Source organism: Talpa europaea (assembly GCF_964194135.1).
Source record: "Talpa europaea genome assembly, chromosome: 15".
Classification (NCBI taxonomy): domain Eukaryota; kingdom Metazoa; phylum Chordata; class Mammalia; order Eulipotyphla; family Talpidae; genus Talpa; species Talpa europaea.
The window spans coordinates 10,055,047-10,068,228 of NC_140083.1; the positions used below are offsets into that span (position 1 = coordinate 10,055,047).

The 13,182-nt window shown below is 43.5% G+C and overlaps 1 protein-coding gene across 1 annotated transcript in view; it reads right to left on the reverse strand.

Annotated features, from left to right (window-relative positions):
- Positions 1 to 1,180: 1,180 nt before the first annotated feature.
- The window catches only part of POLR3B (RNA polymerase III subunit B), a gene marked incomplete at both ends in the record, with an annotated part of 85,254 nt that continues 73,252 nt past the window's right edge, over positions 1,181 to 13,182 (reverse strand). Inside the window, 5 exons of the mRNA XM_084254639.1 lie at positions 1,181 to 1,310; positions 6,251 to 6,424; positions 8,348 to 8,461; positions 11,953 to 12,119; positions 12,942 to 13,045. Of these exons, the coding sequence (XP_084110765.1) occupies positions 1,181 to 1,310; positions 6,251 to 6,424; positions 8,348 to 8,461; positions 11,953 to 12,119; positions 12,942 to 13,045 (689 nt within the window). The remainder of the gene's footprint in view (positions 1,311 to 6,250; positions 6,425 to 8,347; positions 8,462 to 11,952; positions 12,120 to 12,941; positions 13,046 to 13,182) is intronic.

A 13,182-nucleotide genomic window follows, 5' to 3' on the forward strand; every position in this document is an offset into this window, starting at 1 on the left:
GGGCTGTCTCACCTGTGTTAGAGCTTTCTAGATTGAAGAGAATAAAATGATGTGGAGGTTGGTTCTCAAGTCAATGACTAGCCCACTCCCAGAACGTCCCTCTTCTGGAGAGTCCCAGGATGTGGTAATTTGGTAAAGGCTTTGAAAATGTCCTGGGTGTGCTTATCTTGGGTACATGTTTCTCCCTATTTGGCACAGGAGCTCCATTCTTGTTGGCGTACACTATCTACTGATATTCTGTGGGACATGTTTGATGTGACATGTGGGGAACGCAGCATTAAAGGCTAGTCACAGCTTTTCAGACCTTCTTTATAAAAAATCCTTAACACAAATATTGATCTGGCTTCAGAGCAGAGCAAATAAGAACAATTTAGAAGAGGGTGAAGAAGGCTGTCAGTTTAAAAGAAAACAGACAGCTACATCCTGGGAGGAGTGACAGGAACAGCAAGATCACGAAGCACCCATGGAATTATTTCCAGCTATTCAGCAAATATTACCGCATGGTATTACCATGAAGGTTCAACATAGTAGCAATAGAGTTCATAAGAAAGACGACATCCTTGGTAAACTTGTGTAAGACAGTAGGCATACATTTATTGTATTTCACCAAGATGGACATGTTAAAGTTTGGGTGTGCAAAGGCAAGATGCAATTGCTGGGAACACTGCCCCTGCGCAGTACCAAACAAAGCCACCACGGCATCTATTAGTCGTGCTCTGATTTCATGCGCTGCTCACATCAGACACCTTCACAAAGGCTGAGCCAACCAAGTCAAAGATTCTTCACCGCCTTCAAATTTCATTAAGACTTGAGTTTTCGTAGCCAGAACACATCATGGAGAATTTAACTCCACATATTCTTTTCAAGGAGGAAGGTCTTTCTAATGAGTGAATTTCAAGACATCAAACATAATGTCCATTTTGTGAAGCAAAGGCAGTGTACGAATGAGAGACTGTGTAATTGCCCACATAGCTGGTATCTCCCTTGAGGCCTGGGGTTCAATGATCAAGGTTGTTTTAGTCAGTCTTCTCTGTATGAAATGCCTTTCCATCAAAAAAGTTTTTCTTGTGTGAGAACATTCATAGGAATTACTCACAGGAGCAGAAACAGTCCTGTCCTTCTGCTTCCCAAGGCATTGGACTTATCAATGGTTCTCCTTAAATAATCTTCTGTCCCATCCTTACTCATTGTATTTGGACAGTTTCAACCTGGGGATAATGTTCATAGACTGAAGTTCCTGGAAGAGCAGCTTGCAGGCGTACGGGATGCGGAGGGAAGAAACGTGGCACGAGGACTTGCAGTAGTGACACCTGGAACCCAAGTCGGCAGGTTAGAGGGCCACAGAACTTATGGCGTGTGTTGAGAAGTGGGCATCTCTCTACAAGAGCCTCTTACCATTCTTTCAAATAAGCTCACTTTCTATTCCTCACCAGCCAGTCAACTATCAAATATGTGCATCTGTCCCCGCCAAAGAAAAAAGAGGCATCGAAGGAAGCAAAAGAAAAAATAAAGCAAACTGACTTTGGAAAGCATGCGATTTGAATCAGGCTACTACCAAACTTTTAGACCTTTCTCCTTGAAATGCAAAACATCTGTCTCTATACTTGTTTTGAAGGAGCCTCAGAAATCTGAACCATCTGAAAGTGACACACATTAAACTTTTCATTGTTGAATGCACTGAAACTGATTCACTCAATCATTATGTATCTGATCAGCAGCTACTATACTTGCCCGCTATTCTAGGCAGGATGCTCACAACTATAACTTGATTTCTGTCCCTGAGATATTTTAGGTATTATAAGAAAGGTAAGATGTTCATATAGAGAGGAGGTCTCCAGTGAAACTCTACTTATTTTTCCAGTGCTCTTCAAGCTTTGTATCTATCAGTATTGGAAGCTACTGTACCTACAGTGTACTGTCCCTTGTGCAAAACTAATGAATCGGTGTGTGTGCACCTAACCACTAACCTATATACTTGTATGCCAGTTGGGAATTTCTTTTCCTTCAGGAAAAGCGAGTGAACTGAACTTAGGTTTTTTCTTTTTTTTAAAAGTTTTTTTTTTTTTTTTAGATTTATTTATTTATTTATACAAACACTGAGTATAATCAGAAGCGCGGGAGGGTGAGAATTCACCAGAGCTAGAGCAGAGAACAGAACAGGCAGACTGAGGAAACGCACAGTTGAGGGGAGCAGCGGGTGGCAGGAGAGGTCTGTGCGCCATGTGGGACCCTCGCCGGCGGCTGGGGATCAAACCGGTGCTGCAGAGGTTGTGGGCAGCTTCACGGCCCAGTACTTAACCGCTGTGCCACCCGGGGAGGCCCTGAACTTAGGTTTTAATCAATGACTTCAACTGAAGTGGGGCCCTGAGGAGAAGTTGGATGATCCTATCATGTTTCAGACTGAAATAGGACATCATGCTACACCTCCAGGGTCTGAGGCAGCTGGGACAATGGTTACTCAGGATAAATTCAAGACTTACTAAGCAGAAAACTAGGTCCTCCCAGTTAACAGGAGAAAATGGGTGCAAGAGAACGAGCAACTGAGTCTTAGAAGATTCTGCTCTGCCAGGACTTGAAGGTGTCCTATGAGCAGTCGAGGCCATTCTGGAGGGGAGTTAAGGCAATTCGCGTCAACATGTAAATGGGCATATTATTTAAACAATCATAGCAGTAGCAAATAGAGGTGCACAAGAATGTTCATAGACACATTATTTGTAACAACATAAAGCAGGAAACTGCTCGAGATGCAACTCTGAGGACAGGAGGTTTAGTGGATGCTGTGCTGCCTGTAACCCCTGAGATGGGAAAGTGCCCAGGACACGCCGTGGAGTGAAGAAAGCAATTGCCAAGCCACCTGTTGTTAACAAAGGGACCTCAGATGAGCTTAAGTATATGAAGGCCCTAAAATCATATATAATAAAAAATTTCTGCGTGAGTATATATTTGTATTTTTCTGCTATTATTAGAGTCTCAAAAGGGTTTAAAAAAAGAGGGAACAGAACTATTACCAGCAAACAAGAGATGGCCCGAAGGTCTGCTAAAATGTTAGCTGTGGCCATCTCTACTGGTAAGGATTAATGTGACTGTTCAGAAAGCTTTTATTATTTTAGAAGAGATAAGCATTAAGACTGAGAATTTGAAGATGAGGGAGAACACAAACAGAATTTCTTGGGAAAAGAATTAGCCATTAGAGACCTGTGACGTCCCTACTAGGATACTGCAGAGGACTGACCAAAACAAACACTGTGGAGTTTTGTTGGAGGAGATAAAAATATATATATATTTATATATACAATAATTATATAAACATGGTGAATAATTTTTTTCTTAAAAGATTACCTAAAGACCTCTTTAATACATTATAGTTTAAGAATTATATTTTTAATGTGCCTGGGTTGAGCTAATTTATTCAGGAATTATGTTCATGCTTTAATTAAACTGGAGAAACGGATTTACTGGAGCAACTTCTTGCTGATTCTCCTGTCTAGTACATTATCCTGTGACTTCAATCCTAGCTAATGTATTTAAAATGTCCATATATGCTGGTTCATAATCCAGAAAGCTCCCTAAGCTTCTGTTATTAATAGTTTCTATCACTGAAAATCCCCTAATGCACATATATATATCTACACACACACACACACACACAATTACCCTATGTATGCACAATTTCTAAAGGAAGAAACATGACCCAAACAACAATGAAATAAATGGATTTTTTAAGGCAAAGGCAGCAAAAGAAGCTGTGGCTTCACATAAAAAGTGATTGTCCAGTAAAATATCCTGTATGGGTTAATTATCTTAATAGGGATCTTCTTTTCTTTGCAGTTTTCCTTCTGGACCTGTCTTTTCTGACTTATGCCCCTGTGTCTTCTGTAGAACAACAGTCTTGCTGTAAACATCCCCATAGCAATGCCTTACTAATGTGCAAATCACCCACAAAAGGCCAGTTTCAAGGTTCTGAACTGCTCTAATTACTCAGCCTCCATTGTGCTGTTCATTAAAAAGAGACTTCCCCCAACCAACGCGCCTGCTCCCTCCCGCACAGCCCTGCACAGCCCGGCACACACTCAGGTAAGATGGGAAAACCACAGCATCATTATGCCCCTCTGCGGCAAGCAGCACGCCAGCCGGCGGCTAGACTGTAAGACAGGATGAGGATTTTTTTCTGTTGGTAACAAGGGTGTAAGTAGGCCACTCAAAAGCAGACCCACAGTAGATCCAGGTCTGTTTAATTACAGTAAAGACCCTTAAACAGTGGAACCCAACTTAGCCCTCTTTCAAAGGTTTTCGAATACAATACACATTGGAAACCTGGGCTTCAAAATGAGGCTCTGCCATCGAAGGTCTCTAAATGAGACAGAAAAGAAGCAGGAAAGATATGAATTTAAAAGAATCATGCTGAGATCAATTACCGCTTCCACTAATGTCACTGAGTTTTCAGCAAAGGAGAGGGGAAGGTTTCCTAAGTGCATGGGTGAAACTGGCTTACTGCTTTCTTTCTTTCTTTCCCTTTTCCCTCCCTTTCTTTCTTCTTGGAGGGGAGGAAAGGAATGCAGGGAGCATAGAGAAGAAAAGCAAACCCTTCCCGAAGTTTCATGATCCCTATTTTTAATAAAAAAGACTTCTGCACCATCTCTCCAAAATAGATGACTTAAAAATTCCTGTGTCAAATTTGAAGATTTAAAGACAGTGGAACTAGGTTCCAGACATCTTTCTATTACAACATGTGTGTATCTTTTTCAAAAAACTCAATATTCATTTCAAAAGATAAACACGACATCTCAGAATTGAAACAAACGCCCATGTCACTGACATAAGAAAAGCTAAGCTTAGGCTTAGAATACTGTCACCCCATCTCTGCAACCGTAAGTGTGAACTGCAAAGAGTCACTTCTTTGTGTATTTTAAAAAGAAATTATTTCTTCAGACAGGTCTCATCAACTCCTCTACACTAAAATCAGACAAGAACTGGCTAACAGGTTTTGTTACTTAACTGGCAAGGTCTACTTTGCATTCTAAGAAGCCACTCATTCTGGCTCTTGATTTGTTTTATTCAACCACGAAATTGACAGCTGAGGGTGGCAAGAAGCAGGGGCTGTCTGGAAAGAGGCTTTGAGTCGGGGCTTGGTGGGGGAAAGATGGCTCCTATATTCTTCAAATCTCGGCAATGATGCTCCTCTGGGTCAAACCCTATGCTCTGGGGGCTGGCTGCTTGCTAGGAAAGGGCGCTCTGAGAGAGCAGGTGAGGGGTGTTGAGGGGTGAAGGCTGGTTCCCATCCCTGCAGCATTTGCGTGAGACTTGCCTCTGATACAAAAGTGAATAGAGTGGGGAACCACAGGCCCTCCTGCCTCCAGCGGCATTTTAGGATCATGCTTAGCCCTAAGCAGAGCTCTCTGAAACAAGCAGGAAGGTGCTCTGACTCCACAAAGAGAACACAGGTAGTATCATCGTTGACGCTGGCCTGAGTGTACCGCGCTCCACACAGCAATCACACACTTCATGAATTACGTAACTTGCCTATTTGCAATCCTCCATATGCAGGGTGGCTACTGTTCAGTGATTATTTTTATTGAGCATCTGCCAGTCACAGAGTAAACAAGACAGAAAGTAATTTAGATCAACTAGAAGGTAAACTTCCTGTAAGTAGACAATCACCCGTCTTGTTCACTGCTGTATTTTCAGGCCCTCGCATAGCGTCTGACACGCAGCAGATCCTCGCTGAATGTTGAGTGAATAGGAGACAGACCCAGCATCTGCCGTGCCGGAACTTACAGTCCAAGTGTAAGTGCCATAAAGAGAACAGAGTTGGGGATCAGGACCCCAGATCCTGGTTCTGACTATCGCCAAACGCACCAGCACGTGGGGCATCTCTGATTCTTTGGGTCTGAAGTTACAAATGAGTGCATTTGACATAATTTTCCCTAAAAGTTTCTAGTTGTAATACACTCTACTTCTAACATCCAGCAATGAATCTGATAGGGCTTTTCCAGGTGAACAGCATTATAAAATGTAGCTAAGATAATGTTAAAAACAAGGTAAGTCTGCACTCCTTGAGAATTTAATCTCTAGCAGTATAGAAAGCAGAATATTGTGTAGACGAACTAAACATCTACATAAAGAATCCCCAATTCTAAGAATGCATGCATGGGGAGGGCTGGAGAATATATGGGTGTGACCCAGGGTCAATGCTTGAGCTGTGATTTAGGAGGCAAGGGGATGGTATGAGAGACATATGGTATCCACTTACCAGCCAGAATACCCCAGAAGTCCGCACTGCCCGCAGACATCAACCTCAAAGGCATCACTTGAAATCATTAGTCTCTCTAGTAAAAGCATACTGGCTCCATAACCTATTAAACAGTCACGTTCCATTTCTCCAAGACGCAAACCACCATCACGAGATCGACCTTCAGTGGGTTGCCTTTGAAACAAGTTAGACGAATGTGTTATTATTCTATTAAACAAACAGAGAAGCAGCATCACATGCTGCCTAGGCGCACAGGGCTCACCTGGACTCAAACCATTTATTAGACAGTGACCTTGAGCATGCTGCTTAGCTGCTCAGCCTCATTTACAAAACGTATGGGTGGAGACCGATCCCGAAATGCCTTAAATGAGAGATGGCTGCAATACTAATGGTTGCTATTATTCCCATTAAGCAAAAATAATAAATTGCATAGCATTATATAAAGTAATCATAAATTAATACATTGTTTTATAAAACAGCAATGCAAGTGTTACTATTACCATCATTATTCTTAGTATGGTATCATCCTCAACATAGGGAAGAATGTCTTTAGAGTATTTTCAGAGATGTCTCAGTTTTCTAATGACTTACAAAGCAGAAAAACTAAGCAGAACAGTAGCTATTACCAGGAATCTAGAGAGGAAATTTACTATTAAGAAACACATTAAATATGGAAAGAAGCAAATGGATTTTTATCAATTGGGGTAGATCAGGAGTCACCTGGAAGGACAGAGTATCCAAGCCAGATAGGAGTTCTCCAGAGACTGGGAAAGTTCTGTGCATCCCACACATGAAAGCTGTTCATGTATGAGAACGCTTCATGCCTCCTGAGGGGGTCCCAGAACTGGGAAGCCATGAGTCCCCTGAGTGGACCTCCTGTGGTTGACGCACATGCTGGGCATGAGAATACTTGAGAAAAGGTGAAGAACCCAGAATCCAGAGATGTAGGTAAAGTCAGAGTATTCTGGAACAACCCAGGCAACCCACCAAAGTACTGGTGACACAGATGATTAAAAACAGACAAACAGAAAGAAAAAGCAAGTTCCTGACTGGCCTATTTTGGAGTGACCTTCCTTGGAGGTGGCCCGAGCAGGGGTGGAGCATAACTCTTCTTGGCTATATTTCACTGCATCCTCTAATCTATGTTGTTACTGCCAGTCTCCCAAAGAGTTGAGAGGTAAACACAGGTCAACACGTGCTGAAATTCCTTGTTGTTGAAAGTTACAATGGGAAATCAATTTAAGTTGTAGATTATTTGCTGAAAGAAAATGTGCATATGAAAAACCCACAGAGAAGTCTAAATGGCCCGGTGCAGTGGAGACTTCATAAGTGAGGCATGTAAACGTAATCTACTGGTAGAATTGCCCAGGGGTAGGGGTCCCTCCACTTGTGGTCACCGGATGGAGTGAAGGTGGTCAGTTCACACGTGGTCAGAACCCCAAACTCAGATTTTAAAGAACTGAGGTAACTGACTACAGATAAACGGGCTCCAGGCAGTCCTCATCTGGAATATACAAAAGTATTACTAAAGTAGTAACTTTTTACATAACAAAGCAAAAAATAGGAAATAGCTGCTTTGACATTTATGTTACTCTGAAATAGTTTTTGGATGTTGTAACTGAAATGGAAGTTCTGGAGGGGGCAGCGTTCAGAGCAGAGACATGCCTTAGCCAGGCAGGGTCTCCGTGCCCTGATTACTGTCTTGAGATTCTCAACTTCTTGCTCTTCTTAAGAGCACAAGTCTATCATTTCAACAGATGTGACTTGCTCAGCTTTAAACGCACACAGGGGAGCATGCAGGTGTATTGACACATGTGTGGGTAGGTAAGGCCACCTGCATCCTTACACGGGAACCTTTCTGAAAAGGACCATCTTTGCAAGCTGGTCCACAGTCCATGACCAGAGACTACTGTTAGGACCCGCTTTGCTGTTGTGCTTATGAATGACCTTTAATTTGTTGTTATTTCATTTAATCAGACGTATATGATTGCCGTTCATGCTCAATATGCCCAATTTTGACATCTCAGGGAAACAAACTCGGTTGAGTGTGCTTACTACCTGGCTGTGTGATGAATTCTGTGAACGCTCTTCTCCTACCTGGTCAGGACAGCTCGGGGGCCCCGGGCCCGGGCGTGCATCTTGTCCAGCACCATGTGTTTCAGCTTCTGGTAGTACACAGGCCCAAAGTAGATGTAGGCTTCCAAGGGCTCCCTGGAGGGAAGCGGGCACTTTGGGTTAAGAAGTGAAGTTTGAGGGCCTCCCCGGTGGCGCAGCGGTTGAGCGCTGGGTTGCGAAGCTGCCCGCAGCCTCTGCAGCACTGATTCGATCCCCGGCCGCCAGGTGAGGGTCCCGCATGGCGCACAGACCTCTCCTGCCGCCCGCTGCTCCCTTCAGCAGTGTGCTTCGGTCCTTCTGCCTGTTCTGCTCCCTGCGCTGGCTCTGGTGAATTCTCTCACCCTCCCGCGCTTCTGATTGTACCCAGTGCTTGTATAAATAAATAAATAAATCTTTAAAAAAAAAAAAGAAGTGAAGTTTGAACTTACAAGAGGCAGATTTCTCTAGGACTCAGCTCTGGTGGGTCCTTACTCATTTCTGAGCAGGTTTATAACTGAGTAGGTGAGAATGATTTTGAAAAGGCTAAATCTGAAAAAATGATAGTAGTGTGGATACATGAAAAGATACGTTAAGAAATAAAAGTTTAAACAGGTTGAAAAACCATGCACAGGGCTGTCCCTCCTTCACTGCTACCAGCCTCAGCAGGTCACCATCCTTTCTTGCCTGGACCACCACAGATAATCAAGGTGAGCTCCCCCCTACACTTAGCCCTCGACAATCTGTTCCTCACATAGCAAGCCAGGGTGATTCCTTCTAAAATGTAAATCACCGGAGGTCATTCTTCAGCTCTAAATTCCCAATGGTTTTCCATCACACGCAGAATCTATATCATTTCAATCTTGTATCATGGCCGCAAGATCCCTTGTAATCTGGTCCCTGCCCATCTCTCACTCATTTCCTCTTCCTTTTCTCTGTTGCTCATTCTACTCCAGCAACAATGATCTCTTCATTGCTCCTCAAATGCAGCAAGTCTGTACCTGCCTCAGGGCCTTTGCACTGTATCTGTGTGAAACATTCTTCCACCATGTATTAAGCAACTGAATACCTCTTCAGAGACTGGAATGCAGTGCTCTACCTGCCCGGCCAGTACATTTGGGCCACAGCATGAAGTGGGAGACGTGGCAGAGAGGCACCTGCTTGGCCCTGTGTGCTTACTATACCTTCACACACTCCAGAGGCGTTTGCAGCCATGAAGCCACTGTCCATGCTTGGGCCTACAGAACTGGATTCCTGGGGGATGCACCGGAGACACAACAGGTAGGGTGTCAGGTGACCCTGTTCATGTCCCAGCTGTCATGTAGTAATTACATGATCTTTATCTCTATTTTCTTATTGTGTAGCAAATTGGTCATTCCAGCTCTAAAGTGGAATGATACTGTTCCTACACAGTGTGGTTGCTGATGGTAGAATTTATGGGACTTGGTCACCTACTGTCATTCCATCATCTGCTGAATCAAGTGGCAAGTTTTCCTCCGAGCTATGCTCAAGAATGTCACTAGGGATGGAAGCTGGTGGGTGAATGTGTTTACAAGCCCTTGGTAGAACTTTCAACTAAGAAGCTAAGGTAGTGCTTCTCAAACTTTTCTTTTAAATATTTATTTATGCATACAGAACTGGGGTACAGGCCAGAGGTGTGGGGGGGGTGAGGGGATTCACCAGAGTCAGAGTTGGGAACAGAACAGGCACATTGACTGAAGTACACTGCTGAGGGGAGCAGCAGGTGAGTCAGGAGAGGTCTGCTGCGCCATGTGGGTTGCTCCCTGCCAGCTGGGGATCAAACTGGTGCTGCAGAGACTGTGGACAGCTTCACAGGCTGCGCCTTAACCCCTTGTGCCACCAGGGAGGCCAGTTTCTCAAACTTTTGCAAAGAAATACACCAGCTAGGGGTAGAGGGGAAGGTGGTATAGACATAGCCCACCACTGTCAATAGAGGCAGAGCATGATTCAACCAAATTCACAAAAGAAGGTCCACAGAACTGACTCATCTTCCATCTGGATGGAGAAGCAAGAGTTAAGATGATCAGTTTAGCAATGACAACTGTGTTATTTGAAATGGACCTTAGCTATTTTATGGAATCATTTTTTTTTAAAGCATATTACTCTTTTTCTGTAATGTAATTTTCTACAACACCTCAAGGGTAATACACTTAAGGAAATCCGTATAATTACAGTCTGGATAGGTCATCTTAGAATGCAGAAAATACTTTAAACAGATACAGATTTTCACCATTTTAATCACATCTGGATAATCTATCTGCGGCATTAAAGCCAAGCTCCTCTGTGTTCTCACACATGTATCCATGCTGAGTTCACTTGCGTTCAAGCATTTAAAACCTCAGAGGAACAACATAAACACCATGTCCCAGCATTTTACCTGCCATAAAATAGATAACAATCCTCATTTAGGGAACTGACTTAAAATCTTGCACTTGAATCAAGTGTCAACACCTAGTCATTGCGATGATCTCAGAGACAGCCATTTCTCCCTGTTACTAAGAAGACCCTGAGCTCTACCTGTGTGACCTGGTGTCCCTTCTCTAGTCTCGCCTCTTCCAGTTCCCTCAACTTACCAAGATCTTTCCCCTAAGTTGGTCAACATGCTTTTCCTCTGCACACCAATTTTCAAGGGCCAGTTCTTCTCATTCTTTGATCTCAGTAGAAATACCCACTACCTCACAGGGGTCCGCCAATCTATTCCTGGTCTTCATTTTGGTGAAAGCTATTTCTACATGTATTTATTTGTTTTAATTTCTTTATTCTTAAAGAAATATGGAGCACCCTCTGTGTTAGGCCCTGTTTAGGGACTGGAAATAGAACAGACAAGCTCTGCTTGTATGGAGGCTATGTTCTAAGTGGAGACAGAAACGTAATTTAGAGAGTATCATTATATCATATACTTGGTCACAATGAGCTGTTATGAGAAAAATAAAGTAGGAAATGGGAGACAGTGGGCTCAAGTTTTAAATTAAGTAATCCTGGTCACCCTGCTTAAAAGTCACCTTTTGACTATTATCTGTTAATGTCTAGTAACCAATCTTAGCTCCACAGGTGAGGGACCACGTGTATTTTGCTTACTGTTATATATTCAGGGCCTAGCACACAGCAGGTGTCCCAGGCCTCCGTAGGGAGTAAATGTGCACATGTTAAGCCTCAGGCTGTCAGAGCACTAATTACCCGACATTCATCATACTAACGTAGAGAAGATTCGACAGTAAGGGAAACCCTATGCATTGTAATAATAGATGTGTTCCTTAAAAGCTGTATAGAAATCATATTTTGGTAAATTAGATCTTTTCTAATTTTTAAATGATAACCTCACCAGTACTGACAATGCTCCTCAATTTACCAGTTGTCTGAATTTGAATTTTCTCCTTGTCTTTCCTACTCCCATCCCTTCATTTTACCGAAATTTAACTGACCATTTGTGCAGGCTTAAGGTGTACAATGTGTGGATTTGGTAAAACTACATACTGCAAAATGATTATCACCTTCACTGTAGCTAACACCAACAATTTTCTAGATTCCTTAGGGAGTAAAGCTCTTACCTTATATTCTAAAAAAATCATACATCTTAATCACACACTTACCCTGTGATGCCAGATGTAACATAGTCTTTCCCCAAGTAGTTATAACCATGACGAACAAGGTCTTCACACACATCCTTCACCTTGCTGCCTCCAAAGGCAGTGCCGTAGTGGAACCTGCCGTCCAGCACGCCGGCCTTGCCAGCCAGCAGCTCAATTAACTTCCCCACCTGTGGGACATGACCAGCTTAAGTGAACACCTTCCTGTGGCAAAGGAGTTGTGTGTTTGTTTAGCTCTGACATATCTCCCCAAAGGACTCTGCAACAACCACTATTAGTAATAGTGATGCGTCAACAGCAGCTCTCTCCGTTCACTGCTCTCTTGCTGTGAGACACACCGCTGAACAAGCTGGACAAGCATGTTTAAGTTTATGCTTCTCCACACCTCTGTGAAACAGATACTGTATTTTTCCTCATGTCACAGATGAGGAAACTGACGAATGGAGAACTGCTCAGTGATGGAGTGAGATGACCCAAACACCCTCATGGAGGGGGATATATTCGCTTCAGGACAGGCTTCCACACTGAGGCTAAGTAAGCTCATCCCTCAGCAGAGCTGCACCTCATCCCTCTGTAAAGAGCAGCCCAGAACTGCCAGGCTTCAGAACCCTGTATTTGACAAAGGGTCAAAGGACCCTGTTAAAGAATCACTCATTACAAGCCAGCTCCTGCTTTTTCCTCAAAAGCGACATCTTTGGGGGCCTCCGTGGTGGTCTAGGGGTAAATCTCAGCACTATCACCCCTATGGCCTTAGTTCGAGCCCCAGCCACACCTAACCCACATGGCACAGCAGACCTCTCCTGTCTCGCCTGCTGCTCCCCTCAGCAGTATATTTCAGTAGATCTGCCTGTTCCGCTCCCCACTCTGTCTCCAGTGGATCTTTTCACAACCTGCACCTCTGGCCTACACCTCAGTTCTTCTATGCAAAAATAAATACAATCTTTAAAAAATAAAAAAAGCAGCATCTTTGTAAAACTTTAAGGTAAACTGACCGTCATTCTCGATGGGAAGCCGTGTGGGTTCATGATGATGTCCGGGCAGATGCCAGAATCACAGAATGGCATGTCTTCCTGAGGGACGATGAGGCCACAAACACCTGGGGAGACATTCATGCTGTGACAAGCACACTGGCAGGTGGAAGCTTATACTTCTTCCTCCCCAATGCTGTTTCTACTGCTCTAAAACCTTACCCATGCTCTCTACCAGCAATCCTGCTGGACAGTTAAAAAACAG